Source organism: Orcinus orca, chromosome 1 (assembly GCF_937001465.1).
Source record: "Orcinus orca chromosome 1, mOrcOrc1.1, whole genome shotgun sequence".
Lineage (NCBI taxonomy): Eukaryota > Metazoa > Chordata > Mammalia > Artiodactyla > Delphinidae > Orcinus > Orcinus orca.
In genome coordinates, this window is record NC_064559.1 from 60,477,417 (window position 1) to 60,495,824 (window position 18,408).

General features: G+C 40.8%; 2 protein-coding genes across 9 annotated transcripts in view; one reads left to right on the forward strand and one right to left on the reverse strand.

The window, feature by feature from the left end:
- The window catches only part of FIRRM (FIGNL1 interacting regulator of recombination and mitosis), a 246,035-nt gene that overhangs the window by 50,649 nt on the left and 176,978 nt on the right, over positions 1 to 18,408 (reverse strand). For 3 of the 8 annotated variants that reach the window (XM_033428047.2, XM_033428046.2, XM_012532995.3), the window contains exon 1: positions 1,428 to 1,590. The exons of 1 other annotated variant lie outside the window; for it this stretch is intronic. In XM_033428047.2, coding sequence (XP_033283938.1) covers positions 1,428 to 1,538 — 111 coding nt within the window. In that variant the 5' untranslated portion in view covers positions 1,539 to 1,590. Of the gene's footprint in view, positions 1 to 1,127; positions 1,244 to 1,427; positions 1,594 to 18,408 lie in introns of those variants that run through there. 4 more of the 8 variants (XR_007479551.1, XM_033428051.2, XM_033428048.2 and 1 more) reach the window with 3 other exon arrangements.
- Positions 1,620 to 4,446, forward strand: METTL18 (methyltransferase like 18). Its single transcript, XM_004269741.4, has 2 exons — positions 1,620 to 1,803; positions 3,067 to 4,446. The coding sequence occupies exon 2, from the start codon at positions 3,276 to 3,278 to the stop codon at positions 4,395 to 4,397; it is 1,122 nt and encodes a 373-aa protein (XP_004269789.1). The 5' UTR covers positions 1,620 to 1,803; positions 3,067 to 3,275; the 3' UTR covers positions 4,398 to 4,446.

Here is an 18,408-nt window from a genome sequence, read left to right on the forward strand (position 1 = left end):
CCGTGCGCAGCAACAAAGACCCAACACAGCCAAAAATAAATAAATTTATAAAAAATAAAAAAAATAGGGCTTCCCTGGTGGCGCAGTGGTTGAGAGTCCGCCTGATGATGCAGGGGACACGGGTTCGTGCCGCGGTCCGGGAAGATCCCACATGCCGCGGAGCGGCTGGGCCTGTGAGCCATGGCCGCTGAGCCTGCGCGTCCGGAGCCTGTGCTCCGCAACGGGAGAGGCCACAACAGTGAGATGCCCGCGTACCGCAAAAAAAAATAATAATAATAAAAATAAATAAATAAACAAGCTTGACTTTCAATTATTGAAATCCCCCTATAAGCTTGAGAAGAAAAAGAGGAACCGTGTTTCTTATCTTTGTTCCCCCGAAGCCTAACACTGCCTGGTACATATAATATTCTGTACCTAGTAAAATTTTGTGAGGAGGAGGATGGCTTTTTGTTACCAAAATCAAAAATCCTTGAGGACAGCAGTTCCATGTCTACACGATAACTAAGAAAGCGCTTTGGTACCTAAGTGGGACCACCTGCCAATGCCCAGGTGAATGATTTCTATGTGACCGTAATATTTATATTTGGCTTCAGCTGTAAAAAATTATTTTTGCAGTGTTCAGACTCTCTCAAGTGAAGGTCTTGTTTTTCTTTTGAGTGTAGTTTTATGTGCTCAAAGCTGTTAAAAAAAAATTACCCTTTAACATGAAGGGCTAGGACTCCAGGTACATTTACAACCAAAAAAAGATTCGACTTCTAAATGACCTGCATCTGGACAACGGAGACGTTAAGTACCTCACACCCAGCAGATGAAAGCCAATTAGCAAAGGAAGCAACTCCTTCTCACCAGCAATAAACCGAAAGAGGTTCAAAAAGGGGAGGGGAAGAACATTTGTATTTACTGAACATCTTTTACAGACTTGGCACCATGTCAGAACTACGTCCTTTAGATTCTCAAAACAGTGAGGAAGGTATTCATTTTCACCACCCATTTTAGAGATGAGAGCTCAGAGTACCTCGCTCTCTCTACTTCATCCAGTCACCTCACCTTACAGCTCAAGTCTGAGTCCTTGCCTCTCCCCGCTCCCGCCGCCCCATGGAAAAGTACTCACGCTTAACTGCACGTACAGAGCAACTCAAAGGCCCAGAGAAATGGCAGAAAACGCCACATCCACTGCCAAAACCACTGGCAGAACACCTCTGCAAGCCCTTCGGATGCCAAAGCCAGGCATGCCTTCGGTCTCGGCACCCACGGCTCTCGCTCGCCCTTCCTCCCCTCGCTTACTCATCTCGCTCATCAACAGAGAAAGGAGAGGGTTGAAGCCGCAGGAACCCAACACGGCCCTGCAGCGGGTGTGATGAGACAAGAGAGAAGGTTGGAGACAGGCCCCACACCCCTCTCTAGGTGGAAGTGACAATGAAGGATATAAGGAGCCGAGGCAGGACAGATGGCAGTTCCCGGCGGCATAGCTCCTCCGGCCAGCTACTTAATTCTTCCAGGGGAACCGCGCTCGCCGGGACAGCGCGTTCCTGAGACATGCTTTCGCCCAAGACCAAAGCTTCGAAACACTCCCGCCGGAGCCAAGACCGGAAACTCCCACCGTCCCGGCAGGCCTTGCGAGCCAAAACCATAGAGAGGAAGGGCGCCGCTTTCCTTAGTGAGCCCGGGCCCCACACGACTGGGAATAAAGCCGGGCTTGTCTGGCCCGCGGAGGCCTCGACACACTGGTGCGCGCTTTCAGTCGGGAGGGTCTGGCCGGATTACTCTGGAGCTGGGAACCTGCCGGGGAGCTAGCGTCCACAGGTCTGGATCGCTGTAACGTTGCTTTTGAGACGCTTTGGGGGAGGTGAGGGCCGGGAGTCCACAGATTTGCTACACTCCGTCCCTTGGGGCTTTGAGGTTGCACATCTGGTGTCGGGTTTGACCTGGGACTTACAGCCAGAAATGACTCCAAGCCCCGCTGTGAAATGGGATAGAAACAGGCGCCTTCCTACCCACTTAATGTGTTGACCCTACTCTGTACGTCCTATGTAATGGGGATAAAGACCCACCTGCCAGAACTGTTGTGCAAATTTAAGTAGACGGTATATTTTAAGTGTCTAGCCAGTAGATACAGAGAAGAGTCTCTTTATTAAGTTGCTTCCATTTTCTACGGATCTCCCCGCACAGTTCAGTGCCCTTATTCTGTGTCAAGCTAATCTTTACTAATTACTCCACAGTTACCTCACTCCCAGTACACTTAGAGCTGCAGGTCTCCACGAAATGTTTGTAGTGAGGTCATCTGAATGAATTTACACACATCAGAGCATACCTGTGCCTGTTTTTAAAGGGATGTTCATTTATCAAAATACAATCTTGAAGTCCTGTTACTTGAAACGGTAACAGATTGAAGAGATTCTGGCAGTTTCGGAGGTTAATATGTTTGGGCAGGGTCGTGACAGATGAAACACACTAAATAGCTAGGCTTGTCATTTCCTGCCTGAGAATTTTGGACTTTACCTTATTTCTAGTTGTTGCTGCTGCTGTTATTTTGTTTGTTTTTACGGTTTATTCTCTTCTCCAGCTTTTTTTTTTTTAAGATGTCGGGGGTAGGAGTTTATTAATTAATTAATTTATTTTTGCTGTGTTGGGTCTTCGTTTCTGTGCGAGGGCTTTCTCTAGTTGTGGCAAGCGGGGGCCACTCTTCATCGCGGTACGCGGGCCTCTCACTATCGTGGCTTCTCACTGTTTCGGAGCACAGGCTCCAAACGCGCAGGCTCAGTACTTGTGGCTCACGGGCCTAGTTGCTCCGCGGCATGTGGGATCCTCCCAGACCAGGGCTCAAACCCGTGTCCCCTGCATTAGCAGGCAGATTCTCAAGCTCTGTGCCACCAGGGAAGCCCTCTTCTGCAGCTTTTGAAACCTGAAGGATGTGTGTGTTTTCAAGTCTCTTTATCTCCCTGTCCCTCCACCGCTTTCATAGAAAAGGCAGCTGCTGGGGGTGGAGCAGGGGACTGTTTAATATTACATTTACGTAAAATGTGTCATTTTGCTTTTTAATAACAATTTTCTTTTTTTTTCCTCCAGAGCTAAATTGAAAAAAGAGCAAAGACCTCTTAAAAGTCATTTGGAAATATCTCTGAATATTGTAACTGTTGATAAGCAGCTAAAGAGAAATGGATCTCCAGCAAAACTAACAGAATAATTGAAGCAGGTTTACGTGTGTGTCATCAGTTCTATCCAGAAGTTGAAGAACCTTCCTTTGAGTTTAACGATTGTGTGCATTTTATGAGAGAATGGCTTTTCAATTTAATTTCACTATAGAAGACCATCTGGAAGATGAATTAACATCCCTTGGAGATGGAGCTTTGGCCCTAGATTCCTCAAAAGAGTCTTCAGTCTCAGAAAGACAAAAAGGTACACATAGAGACAAAAAACGTTCTACAGAACAGTTTGACCTGCTTCAGGATCACTTGTGGGAGCATAAGTCAGCAGGAAATGCAGGTCCCTCTCAAGACACAGACAGCTCACTCAATGCAGCTAACAGTTCAAGTAGCTTGGAGCCACATGAAAAACAGCCCTGCTTTAGAGTTGCCAAAGAGCATGCTATGCCTAAAGATTTAAAGAAAGTGTTAGAAAATAAAGTCATAGAAACATTGCCAGGTCTCCAGCATATGAGCATATCAGTAGTGAAAACCATCTTGTTGAAAGAGAACTTCCCTGGAGAAAACATCATTTCAAAAAGCTTTTCTGCTCACTCTGATCTGATTACAGGTGTTTATGAAGGAGGTTTAAAAATCTGGGAATGTACCTTTGACCTCCTGGCATACTTTACAAAGGCCAAAGTGAAATTTGCTGGGAAAAAAGTGTTGGATCTTGGTTGTGGATCAGGGTTGCTGGGTATAATGGCGTTCAAGGGAGGTGCCAAAGAAATTCATTTTCAAGATTATAACAGTGTGGTGATTGATGAAGTAACCTTACCTAATGTAGTGGCTAACTCCACTTTGGAAGATGAAGAAAATGATGTAAACGAACCAGATGTGAAAAGGTTCAGGAAATCAAAAGTAGCACAAGCACTATGTAAATTCCGGTTCTTTTCTGGGGAGTGGTCTGAGTTTTGTAAGCTTTTACTAAGCAGTGAAGAACGTTTTGAAAAATATGATCTCATTCTTACCTCAGAAACCATTTACAATCCAGGTTATTATGGTCCTCTGCACCAAACATTCCTTAGATTGTTAGATAAAAATGGACGGGTGCTTTTGGCCAGCAAAGCACATTATTTTGGTGTGGGTGGAGGTACTCATCTCTTTCAGAAGTTTGTTGAAGACAGGAATGTATTTGAGATGAGAACACTCGAAATAATTGATGAAGGACTAAAGAGATTCCTAATTGAGATGAATTTTAAGTACCCCAGTTAATGCCCACTGAGTGTCCTAAGTGAAATAAACAAAATAACCAAAACTTGAATGTTCGATTTCTGCTTTGCTGTTATTTTTTTCTGAAATTATGATATTTAGTTTTGTTTATCCAAATAAGAGACCAACTATATTAGCGACATTGTACTTGCTAAGTGAGACTGAAAAAATAGTGCTCCTCAGCATTTGAAAAGAGCTCCTAGGAAATCATTTTGTGGGAAAGTTTTCTGTTCTCCACTTTCATTCAATTTCACCTTTCTACCACCTTTAGCATATAAATTTGTTCCCAGGAAAATCTGCCATTTTTTACCTCAAGTTTGAATTTCTTCCCAGTCTTTGTCAGTTTCTGTTCACATGAAGTGCCTGATCGATCACCATGCTGTTAATTCTAAAGGCATACATATGCATCACTAAATGATTCTGAATCTAAATATTAGATTGAAGGCCTTGGGTAACTAGGAAGAAGTTTTTGTTTTGTTTTATTTTTATATTCATTTATCTTGTATAATAAGAATTAGAATGCTGAGCAGTTGAATTCAACATTAAGATGGAAGAAATAAGGGGAATCATGATAGAGAATATAAAGATGGTACAGAAAACTTACAGTGCTTGTAGCCCTTTTTAGCCAGGAAGAAGGAGACCCTAGGGTCTTGGTAGGAGGAAAAAGAATAGGAAACAGAATTCCAGATTCTGGGGAGTAAAGACTCTTCACTAGTTAAGTAGGGCAAAGAAGGGGAGAAAAAGTATTTTGATTCTAATGCAAAAATGTTCACACTTAACATATCTAAAATTGGGGTCTACCTTACTGTCTAATAATTATTGTACAACTGGCAGTATTTTTTTCCTTCTTGAAGGTACCTAAAATAATGGTACGACTTGGATTCAATGAAATGTGATATTTACTGGACATCTGTTAACTAGGCACTTTGTATATATCTTGCTTAATATTTATAACCTCATAAAGTATATATCATCCCCATTTTAATAATGATCATAATAGCTAACAGTTTTCAGCATTTACTATATGCAGGGTAGAAGAGATTTACATATACTAACATATAATATTCGTAACAGCCCTGAATTAGGTTATAATTACTAGCTAGATTTTATAAAGAAATTGAGGGACTTCCCTGGTGGTGCAGTGTTTAAAAATCCAGCTGCCAATGCAGGGGGCATGGGTTCGAGCCCTGGTCCAGGAAGATCCCACATGCCGCGGAGCAACTAAGCCCATGCACCACAACTACTGAGCCTGTGCTCTAGAGCCCGCGAACCACAATTACAGAGCCCGTGCACCACAACTACTGAAGCCCACATGCCTAGAGCCCATGCTCCGCAACAAGAGAAGCCCCCGCTTGCCACAACTAGACCACATACAACAACGAAGACCCAACGCAGCCGAAAATAAATTAATGAACAACAACAAAAAAAAAATTGAGACTCAAGAAAGTAAGTAATTTGATCCCAATCACATTCCTCACATTCAGAATCAGAATCTGAACTGAAGTCTTTTTAAAAGCTTCACTCTTCACCACCCCAGTAGTCTTAAAATGCCTATTTTTCATCACATATATTTCTTAGCACCCTTTTATTATTCCAAAATGAAAGTCATTGTTAAAGAAACTTATTTACACACATCATTAAAAATTATATGTATTATACATAAATCCCTAATGCATATATATCATATATGTGTGTATGTATGTATGTATATATATATATATATAAATAAAACTATAATATGAAGAAAGTCATTTATAATCAAATAATTTGTATTCCATCAGGTAAATGCACAGGTGTAGCTACTGAGAGGACATGTAGTAGTCAGATGCTTTTACCTAGGATACTGTTACTGCAAGTATCACAGCTACAATTCCAGACCCACCTACTAGATAAGGTAGAATAGGCCCTGACAGCAGTTTTAGCTAATTGAGGAGGTACAAAGCATTAGATAGAGTCCAATAACAATAGTCAGCATCAATAATTTTGAGACAAATAGGTATCTCTCAGTTCTCCATGACAAATTAGATACCCAAAGAGGTGTCATCTAGGAGGCCTCTCCAGGAGTAGAAGAGACACCGGCCCTCAACGGGAGGGGGGTCCAGTGAAAACAGCAGGAGTCAAAGCAGAAGCCCAGTCCTAGGAACTAGATAATCCTGGGCATTAAAGATAATTCTGGAGATGACAGCCGAACAGGGACACATCTACCCAAGATAGCTGGCAGCAAAAGAGACTTGAGATAAAATTATGGATATAAATCCAGGAGAAGGATGCATAGTGCACTTTCTCATGTAAATAGCTTAATTATTTAAAGAGGCATATATGTTAAGACAATGAGCTTTGGAGTCCAATACTTGGGTTAAAATTCAGTTTCCCCAACTGCAAAATGGGGTTTATAGTAATATCTCCCTAACAGAATTCTTTTAAGGAATAATAGTTAATATTGGAAACCTTTCAGGGAGTTTGGAGTTTTAGAGCATGAGTCACGCATTCTCCTTGCACTGGTGCCTTACAATAAATGCTTCACCTTCCTTCACTACAAAAAAAAAAAAAAAAAAAAAGTAGTATTGAGCACTTACCATGCTTCCTTCCACATGGTTCCTATGTATAAATGGAAATTATTATGTTCATGAATTCTCATAATATTTTTCATCCTGTCATCCTGTTTTCACAATCAAATAGGAAGCCTTGTTCACTTTTCTTAAAAATTGGGTTTGTGACTTTACAGTTTACAAATCCCAGTTCAGAACTTGGAGAAACAAATAGATTCCAGAAGTTTCACTGCCCAAGACCAACCCCATTCTCTCCCTCCACAACCCTCCCCAAACTTCACCTTGCAGTTTCCAAGTTGTCTTTTTTGGATGCTTTGGCATTGCAGAGCATTAAGGATGAAGAAGAATGCATCTTGTAAATTTTTTTCTAAAAACTCATTCACATGTAGCCTGTGTTCTGCCTTTAAACTCCCCATTTGTCAGATGTGCCTGTACCCTTAGTTCCATTTCCACTGCCCCACAGAGGCTCTCTGCCTGAAGCTCAGAAACAGGGGATGTCTCCATGCAGACCAGGAGCTGACACACTTCCTTGTCAAATGCAGTTGCCAATGACACATGTGCTGTACTGTCCTCAGGGGAGATGGGGTCTGATGGGGTCAGCTGCTCATCTAGAGGAGAAAATATGCCTTCACTCTTCAGTACCCTCCATAGTGTTTTATTCAGGTTTTATTATAGCTTAATACATAGCTATTTGAAAAAAAGAAATAGCAAGTAAACTATGTGACAATGTAAACTTGATTCTTTGCCTACACCTCAGCTAGAATTTCCTTAACTTCTCATACTGTGTTATGGTGGCACTGAGCTTGCTGATATTAAGTCTTTTCTTTGGGTTAAAATACACATTCAAAATCACCATCATAACTTGGGTGCAGCCCAGCAGAGGAAACTCTCTGTGCCATAAAAGAATACTTTTTTGCAGCCCTGGGATGCAGCTTCTAGTCAACCAGGTTGGTTGGCAGAAGCTACAGAACCCTTATCACCATTAGGTAGTATCTCACAATTCCAATTGCTGTTTTCTTAAGGAATTAAAAGTGAACTCAGATAACCCTTAAAAATAGCTTCATCATCTATACAGGAAGTTGTCAAAGTGCGTTTTCAGGAGAAGGATTAATACTCTGTTTGAAAGAAACAGTAAAAATTACAATAATAACAAACAACTTAGTAAGCTAAATATTACTAAAGAAAGTATTGTAAAGGAAGTGTGTCAGCTCCTGTTCTGCATGGAGACATCCTCCACCGTCACCCTCCCCAGTTTATGAGCTATGGGCAGAGAGCCTCTGTGGGGCAAGGGAAATGGAACTAAGTGTACAGGCACATCTGAGAATCGGAAAGTTTAAAGGCAGAACATAGCCTGCATGTGACTGAATTTTAGCAACAAATTTACAAGATGCATTCTTCTTGATCCTTAATGCTCTGCAATGCCAAAACACCCAAAAAGGACAACTCTTACCCCTTACACAACAGGATAAGTGGCCGAGGAGGTTATGATCTTTAAAAATACAATGAAGGGAATGCTGCTGCTATCTTTTTTTTGTGGTGTATACTGATGGGATGGAAAAAGTCGATGTGAAGGTTTGCTTTTGGCAGTATGTACCATAAGCTTTTGCAGTAGAATCAGATGTACTCATTGTCACAGAACCCCCAGTGCCTCGGCCATGCTGCTGCTGGACTGTGGTGGCTTGGTGCAAAGAAAAAGACACTCTGCCCTCCAGGCAGACACAGCTTCAGGTTAGAGAACAGGATGGGGCAGGTAGAACAGGGCTGTTTTCAGCTCCATTTGCTCCCTCAGCACTTCTTAGTAGCCCTGTGCTTTAGCCTTACAAACTTCCACAACTTTCTGACTGGTAAAATATTGGAAAATGGGCAGTAAACTGATGAACACCGGAGGATCATGTAACATCCACTAAATCCAGGAGGTGGAGGCTGTCAGAGACGGTGCTTTTCTTTTCTCTTCTCACAGTGACTTACAGTCTCTCTGTCAGGAGCAACCAGCACAATTCTATGGAGTGAGGTCTTAGGGATCTTATTTTACAGCAGGTGAACTCAGAAGGAATGTTTGAACTGCGGTATGAGCTACAGAGACAAGAATTCCCACGTAACCTCCCCCTGCACACTGGACACTGCCACGGAGGTTATCAACATGATAACTGGAAGCAGATGGCTACTGAGACCTGTCCCTAGCACCCCATCCAGGAGTCTCAGAGGCCTTCGGCTGTCCTAGCTGCACCGTAGCAGCTGCACAGTTCTGAAAGCCTCCTAACATATCCAGTTAGCCACATAGCACGAGGATAGCTCTAGCAATTTTCTCAGCTTATTCTGAAATTCAAAAGGTCAGTGAGGTTCAACTCCTGGTCCCAATGTAATGAACAACAATCATTCAACCAGCCCAATCATCTTTCAGATCTGAGGCGACAGAGAACTCAGTGCCTCAGAACCTGTCGACAACAAACCCACCCACCCTAAGAAAATTATTTAGTCAAAGAGGTAGATAGAAAAATTTATCATCCTCATTCTATTAATGGAAATTTGAGGTAGGAAAGGTCAAGACTTGACCACATTCTTTATGTGTGTCTATAATGTCCTAGAACTCAAAATTCTTCTAGATCTTTGCTGTTCTGGGCTAAATTATTTCTGGTGAATTTTTATAAACTTGACTCTGAACTTGTTTTAGATAGCATGAAAAAGAGTGTTTGGGGTGCATTTTTTAGAGGAGACTTTGTGTAAAAGGGTAGAATAAAGCCCTAGAAAAACACCAGTCAGTCACTGGCACACCATATTCTCATTAACTTATCTCTATGCCAGCTTTTTTATTATCATTGCTTTCCTACCTTCTGTGTTTAAAGAATCTTCAGAGGGAGCTACATTTTCAGTGATTTGCTTTTCTTCTCTGAGCTTTCCACAAATTGAATTCTGTTTCCTGTTTGCTTTGCTGTTTTCAAGCTTCTCCAAGATTTTTACAATAAGAACCAAAAAGATTCTCTCTTCTAAGGAAAATACCTCAGAGAAACATTTTCTTGGAAGAGTGGCCCACATGTTTCTAATGTGGAGACATTTTAGTACCTTTAACAGGAAATGTGTTCCGGCCTTTATTTTAAACATTAAATGTTTATTTTAAATATTTTTCATTTTCTCAGAGTAGGAAAAATATCTTATTCTGTAATTAATATCTAATTCTCTTCCCAAAACACTTCAGAAACTCTTCTGTCCTGTCTCCTATAATCCTATAATTCAGCATAAAGAGAAATAACTTTAGAGTCAAAATCATTAGATATTTTTATGTCTCTGATAATTTTAGTTTCCTAACATCTATTACTATCATATTGACATTTTATCCAATTCCTTAATAATAAAGGACAAAAGCAGATGTCAGAGGCTGAATGTAAATTGCTCTACCCATAATTGGTCTAAAGAGGCATCTTAGTTAAATTTAGTCCTAGATATGTTATTCTTTTTGATGCAATTGTGAGTGGGATTGTTTTATTAATTTCTCTTTCTGATAGTTCATTGTTAATCTAAAAAAGACAAACAAATAAACAAAACAAAACTCATAGATACAGAGAACAAAATTGCCAGAGGGGAAGGGGGTTGGGGTGAAGTGGGTGAAGGGAATTAAGAGGTACAAACTTCCAGTTATAAAATAAATAAGTCATGGGGAGGTAATATACAGCATGGTGTCTATAGTCAATAATATTGCATTTCAAATTTGAAAGTTGCTAAGAAAATAAATCTTATAAGTTCTCATCCCAAGAAAAAATTTTTATAACCTTGTATGGTGACAGATAGTAGCTAAACTTATTGTGGTGATCATTTCAAAATATATACATATATTGAGTCATTATGTTTTACATCTGGAACTAATATAATGTTGTATGTCAGTTATATTTCAATTAAAAAATAAAGACATCTTATATGGTCCCACTGTTTGGTCACACATAAACGTGCATGGGAAGTTTTTACCTCTCAGGAGTATTGTAGTAAGAGGAAGAATTGAGCCCCCTGCTAGGAGCCACTTCCTAGGCGCCAGTCCATTCATGTTTAATCTTGTCCAATACTTAACAAATCAAACGGAATTCTGTACTATGCTAAAGCCCAAATGCATTCTCTTGCCAACAAGAATTCATCAAGTACTCATTGTATGTCGAAAAGACTATTTCCATCTTTAATAATTTCTCTCAAAGACATGTAATACTTCTAAGAAAAGTTTACTCTTGGGTTCTCTGGTAACCAAACACACTTCCAGTTACCCGCCTTTTCTCCTGGATCTTTATAGAAATGGTGTGATGAATAAACAAGTCCCCAATTATATTTGACTTCTGCGTGCCCCCTTTACTGTGGCTTGTGCCTTTCCTTTGTTAATCAAGAGACTTTGTCAAATTTAATTTATGAAGGGTCAGAGATTAACTAATGGGAAACAGAACATAGATAACTGATAGGATTCAAGCCTCAGAAGAAGAGAGATGTATGAAAGCAAAACAAACAAAGCTGGGAAGGTAAGAGGGAAAGGAGAGCAATGAAGAATCATAGAGAGACATATATGGAATTATATCAATTAAAATTTAGAGCACTAGAAAGAGTCTGGGGAAAGGTAAGATGTTGGAGCCCAAGGAAAAAGACCAATCAGGGAGTCAAGAGATTTCCTGGAATTTGCACAAGAGTTGAACCTTTAAACAAGTGACTAGAAGGGGAACTGCTGGTGACTCACAGCGGAGAAGACACTGAAGGAACAGGGTCATGTGACCAAGGTAAGAGGACAAGGAGAAGCATTTTATGGCAGCCCAAGTGACCTGGCTGTACCCCTAGCATTTCATCCCAGGTGGAGATTTGGTTTATGGGGCAACACTGCTGAGCTTCAAACCTAGAATAACCATACGTCCTAGTTTACCTGAGACAGTCCCAGGTCCATACCTGTTGTCCCAGTGTCCCATCTGGTTTAACATTCTAGCATTCTCAAAAGTCTGCTGATTTGGATGATAATTGTATGGTTAGCCATTTATACCAATTCGGTAGCACTATCCTTAACCTTATAATTTTGTGGAATAAGTCACAATCTAAAAAAAATCACTCAATAAATCAGTATTAACTTCCAAGTTCAGTCTTTTAAAAAACCTATACCCAAGAATCAAGAAAAATGCCCCTCTTCCTATCATATGTCAGACACTGAGCTTGACAACGGGATGTAAAGATAAAATGATACATTCTGTGTTTTTAGGGAGCTTCCAATCTGCGGTAGAAATAGTAACACAACTAGGGAACCTCTTGTGTGAATGTCACACATACTGTGCGGGTTTCTGACAGGGTTGTCCTTTCAAGCTCTAGATTAAGACCATATGCCTGTAATGGGGTGTATAAGGGAGAAAGTGGATGGGGAAGAGGATAGGTGGATATTTCCTAGTGTCAATCATCTGATAGTGACTTAGTAGATTTTCAGATAGAAGCAGAAGTTGCAAGATTGGTCACAGAGCTAGGAAATTCTGCCTTTCTTTTTTTTAAATCTTACCTTCAAAAATTGAGACAGTCCTGTAGGGACAGATAGCCTCTTCCAAGTGGACGCAAGAAAAGGGGGACCTTGGGGTTTCCCTGGTGGCGCAGTGGTTGAGAGTCTGCCTGCCGATGCAGGGGATGAGGGTTCGTGCCCCGGTCCGGGAAGATCCCACATGCCGCGGAGCGGCTGGGCCCGTGAGCCATGGCCACTGAGCCTGCGCGTCCGGAGCCCATGCTCCGCAACGGGAGAGGCCACAGCAGTGAGAGGCCCGTGTACCGCAAAAAAAGATCATAGGCTAAAGATGAGTAAGCTAGATCTCATAAGGGGAATGTGGGGTGAGTACTACCTCGCTTCTTAATTAAGAGTTTCCCCATTGCCAATCCTAAAGGATAGGGGTTTTACTTCATTAGAGGAAGTTACTAGTTTCCTTACATAGACATGCAAACAAACAATTAACATGCAAGAGGAGAAAGCAATACTGGCAGTCACCCTTGAGCCAGGGCTAACACACAGGAGAAATTCCTTTGGGCCTGTGAGGGAAGACTTCTCAGAAGAGATAACACTTGATCTCAGACTCAAATGTAAGTAAATTTTTATCAGATGGCTAGAGGAGTGGGGTTGGGAGGGCAGAAGGACTGGTCCATGAAAAAGCACTGAACGCTGAGAATATGTTAATTCCTTGACTCATTGAATATTTACTGAGCACCTACTATCTGGCAAGCACATTTCTAGGTGCTGCGGGAGGTGGGCGGGGGGAGATTCTGGATTTCTAACAAGCTCAGGCGCTGTTGCTGCTAGACTATGGCTGGCACCATAGGAAGCAAAGCTCCAAATCATGGCGCTACATGACCTCAGTCAGATGTGAAGCTGACTCATGGTAACAGGTAAAAGCTTCTTCTTGTTTTGTTTTTAATTAATTTATTTTTGGCTGCGTCGGGTCTTCATTGCTGCGCACGGGCTTTCTCTCGTTGCGGCGAGCAGGGGCTACTCTTCCTTACGGTGTGCGGGCTTCTCATTGTGGTGGCTTCTCTTGTTGCGGAGCACAGGCTCTAGGGACGCAGGCTTCAGTAGTTGTGGCACACGGGCTCAGTAGTTGTGGCTCGCAGGCTCTAGATCACAGGCTCAGTAGTTGTGGCGCACGGGCTTAGTTGCTCCGTGGCATGTGGGATCTTCCTGAACCAGGGCTCGAACCGGTGCTCCCTGCACTGGCAAGCAGATTCTTAACCACCGCACCACCAGGGAAGCCCCAGGTAAAAGCTTTTAAATTCAATGCTTTTCCTGTTAAAATTTGCCATCAATTATATTTCTTCAAAACTTCATTTTACCAATCTAAATTACATGTTCTATGGGCACATTACAAATTGGCATTCTTTTAAAATAAGCTAATACAGTTTAGTACTTTAGTTTTAAATTGTGTTGAGAAAAAAATATTTTAGAGAGTGGGTTTTTTTTAAAAAACCTACACCCAAGATTCAAGGAAAATGTCGCCCTTCCTATCTGTTAAGCCTGTAACAGACCTCTGAGCATAAGCCCTTGGATTTTTCTTACCACACATAATGATCAATCTGTGAAGATGTGTTTATTTCATTCAAACATCCATAAAATTCTCAGGGAAAGCAATAGAAACCTTACAGGCCTGAATATTTCTTGGGGGCATCTTCATACCAGAGTGTTGTGACTTTCTGTTGTTTCTTAAACACTAAGCACATCTCAGAGCCAGGAGCACACAGCAAAGACACACATCCAAGGAAGCAGCAGGTAGCATGGTGTTGTGGGAAGGCCACTGGAATAGAAGTCAGACAGACCTGAGTCCTGGACCTGACCCTTGCCCTGAGTAACTGTGAACATGCCCTTCAGCAAATGACCAAGATCTCTCTCATATCTCCTCTTCAGTAAAATGTTGGGTATTTGTTCTGTTTATCCCCACTGAGCTCTGAGTTTCAAATGTAATATTGTACACTAAAGTTTCCTATAAACATGTGACATTGGTCTTATTTGAAACCACTGTTCTTGATTCATGTTTCATTTTCATACCCATATTTGGCTAAAACAAACTTTCTAGAGCTGCCACAGCCATTATTTAGTTAATTGCTTCCTTTGTTTTTCTCTAATCAAGGATTTCCCCCATTCACCCAATGCTAATTTGACCAATCCTAATCCATTCAACCCGTACCACCAGATAATAGTTTTCATAGCACACCTGATTAAAATCTTCTCGTCTCTCCCCTCATTAAAATCTTTAATAGGTTCCCATTTTCAAAGACTGTGGTCTCCAAAGTGGGTATATAAGACCCCTCCTTGTAAGGAGAAAGGAAGAAAATATTAGACCATACATTTGCATTCATTTTTTAAAAATCTAAAACATAAGAAAGAAATTAATTCTTGATTTATCTCCTATGGCATAAAACACACCAGGAGTTCACCATAATCTCGTAATACTCTGTCAGCATAACTGTTTCTGTCTTTATTTACATTGTCTCAGAACCATAAGGACCAAGTGTATGGAAAAGAGGACTCAGGATGTCTTCATAAAGAAGTGGTAAAATTGGGGTCACCATAGAAGACTTTCTGGGGGAAATTTTGAGAACTTACTTTGGTAGCCCTGATTATTCCAAGGGCAACCTCCCCCTACCAGACTTCTGGAGAAAGGCCTCAGTGCCTGAGAAATGGGTCAGTATTTTATTACATCACTCCTTTACTCAAAAACTTTCAGTAACTCTTTATTATCTCAAGGGTGAAGTTCAAATCTCTTAGTCTACATTCAAGACTCTCCTTAATTTAGCCAAAACTACCATTTGCATCGTGTCTCTAGAACACTGCTATAACCATTCCTCATAAAGCAATCTTTCATTATCAAAGGTTACTTACCCCATTATGACTACCTGGGCTTCCTTCTCTCTCTTTTTATAAAAATTTTATTTTTTCATTCAGTTTCATTGAGATATAATTAACGTACAGCACAGTATAAGTTTAAGGTGTACAGCATAATGACTTGACTTAAATACTTTTGGAAATGATTACCACCAGTTTAGTTAACATCCATCATCTCATATAAATATGAAAAAAAAGAAAGAAAAAAGCATTTTTTTTCCTCGTGGTGAGAACTTTTAGGATTTGCTCTCTTAGCAACTTTTCAATATCCCATAGAGCAGTGTTAACTATAAACATCATGTCCTACATTACATCCCCAGTACTTATTTATCTTTATCTTCCAGGTAGGTATAAACTGGAAGTTTGTAACTTTTGACCACCTTCATCCAATTCTCCCACCCGCCCCACCACCCCTGCCTCTGGCAACCACAAATCTGATCTCTTTTTCTATGAGATTTTTTTTTAAGATTCCACATATAAGTGAGATCATATAGTATTTTTCTCTCTCTGCCTGACTTTACTTAGTAAAATTCCTTCATAGTTTATCTATGTTGTCTCAAATGGCAGGATTTCCTTTCTTTTTCATGGCTGTGTAGTATTCCAGTGTGAGTGTGTGTGTGTGTGTGTGTGTGTGTGTGTGTGTGTGTGTGTGTGCGTGCACGTGCGTGCACGAGTGTACCACATTTTCTTTATCCATTCATCTATTGATGGACACTTAGATTGTCTCTCTCCTTGGGATCCCTTTGAAAATACAATTACATTAGAACAATAATACTTTCATGTAAATTATTTTATCAAATCACTTTTTTTTCTGTAAAGGTGAGATTCAGTGACCACAATACTTCTGACGCCTATAGAAAGAGAAGACACACACACAAAAAGGGAAAGGGGACTCCAAAGATTAATTTTGCTTGCATGACAGTTTCTCCAGTAGTTGCTCTTAGAAAAGGAACCCATTTGCAAATGAAAAACTCTTATTTTCCATTCAAGCTATTTCCTATTAGTTATCCATGGTGTATAAATCTGTCCATTGTCAGTTTGCTGAATGTACAGCAGTTCCCCAGAGGCTAGTCAACCCTTGGTAAGTTTATGGATTTGACAATTTCAGGAACAAAGGGTGGAAAAGTAAGATACAGCAAGCCAAGAGGTTGGGGGAAACAGCTAACACCCTTTGTCTTACCATATTAGTCACTGAGGACTATTGTCTGATTGCTATGGAAAATGTCTTCTTAAAACAAATCTTGTTTGAGAATTATCTGTCCATTGTCTAAACTAGTCAAGAATATCAATGATTTTCTTGTTACTGACAGAGTTTTGGAAACAGTTAATCCTAAGGACCCTGGTGAACCTTGGGACTTTCCAAATGGTACTTCCAGCTTTTTATCCTGAACAGGAAACAACTTTGAAAGATATTAACCACAACCAATGAAACACCAAAACTTTTCCACCAGAAACATGTTAATATCAATGATCACTTTTTGAAATTCTAAGCAAATAATTGCATCCAATTTTTTCCCTCCTAGCTCACTACACTATAGGCACACTGACCTTCTTTTTATTCCTTGAGCAGGCCAAGTTTGCTCCCACCTCAGGGCATTTGCACTTACTATTCACTCTAAATGTCTGTCGCACATCTTTGCACATAGCTTCTTGATATCCTTCGGGTCTCAGTTCAAATGTGGTCACCTTCTCAGAGAGACCTATTCTAACTATCCAAAGATAGGTAGCTTTCCTTCCCTCACCTTCTCATTGTCCATAGCCTTGTTTTATATTCTTCACAATAGATATCACTGCCTGAAATCACCTTGTTCAATTATATGTTTACTTATCTGTTGTCTTCCTCTCCCTCTTCAGAATGTCAGTTTCGTGAGATCTGGGACTTTATCTGTCCTATTCATGGCTGTATCCTCAGTGCTTAGGAGGGTGCCTGCACGTAAAAGGCTTTCAATCAATATTTGTTGAACAACTGATTGAAACTCTTCAGCTGCTGCTTATGGCATTTAGGATTATGTTGAGGGTACTTCACAGGGTTTACAAGCTGGTCCCTGCTTCTTTTTCTAGTCTTATCTTTCACTACCCAGATTCTCTGAACTCTTCTTGACTTTGACTATGTACTGTCAACTATTCACCAATCCTGGACTTTCACGTATGTTGTTCTCTTTCCTTGGATGCTCTACCCCCTCTATATTCATCTTTGCCTGACCCATTTCTACTTACCTTTTAACTCTTAGCTTAGAGTTCATTTCCTTGGTGATGGTGGTTGATAATCTTGCCAAACTGCTTCCTATTCAGACCAGAAAGCTTGGAAAGTTCAGAGGTCTCCTTGTCTTCTTGGAAATGAATGTTTCCATAAATGTCAATAACAAGAAAAATGTTGATAGTTTTGACTGAGACAATGATGTGACAATTCTTTCTTTTTTATATATATAAATTTATTTATTTTTGGCTGTGTTGGGTCTTTGTTGCTGCATGTGGGCTTTCTCTAGTTGTGGCGAGTGGGGGCTGCTCTTCATTGCAGTGCGTGGTCTTCTCATTGCTGTGGCTTCTCTTGTTGTGGAGCATGGGCTCTAGGCACATGGGCTTCCGTAGTTGTGGCATGTGGACTCAGTAGTTGTGGCTCACAGGCTCTAGAGCACAGGCTTAGTAGTTGTGGCACACGGGCTTAGTTGCTCTGCAGCATGTGGGATCTTCCTGGACCAGGGCTCGAACCCGTGTCCTCTGCATTGGCAGGCGGATTCTTAACCACTGCACCACCAGGGAAGTCCGTTGTAACAATTCTTAATGAAGGCTTGTTTTAAATAGTCTATTACCATAGCAATCAGAAAATAGTTGTAGTGACTAATATAGTAATAAAAGTTTTGAAGGTTAGGTTGAGCAAGTTGTTTCCTATGCAAATTGATGGGTTTTAATTCCTTAGCCCTCTGCCCTTGGGCCCCTTTGCTGTTCACTGCATGTTTTCTAAGGAGTGGTCGTTTTCAGGAATTGGTCTTTACTTGCCAAGTTTCATGAGCATATTTCTAAGTCAAAGTCAGACATATGATTAATTTAAACCAGGAAATATCCTTGAACTTAAGAATGGGACATCTCTTCAGGGAAGACAACTGAGGAGGAA

Bases quoted from the DNA above. Each gene is read 5' to 3' on its own strand.
- METTL18 (XM_004269741.4), top strand. From the start codon at position 3,276: ATGGCTTTTCAATTTAATTTCACTATAGAAGACCATCTGGAAGATGAA.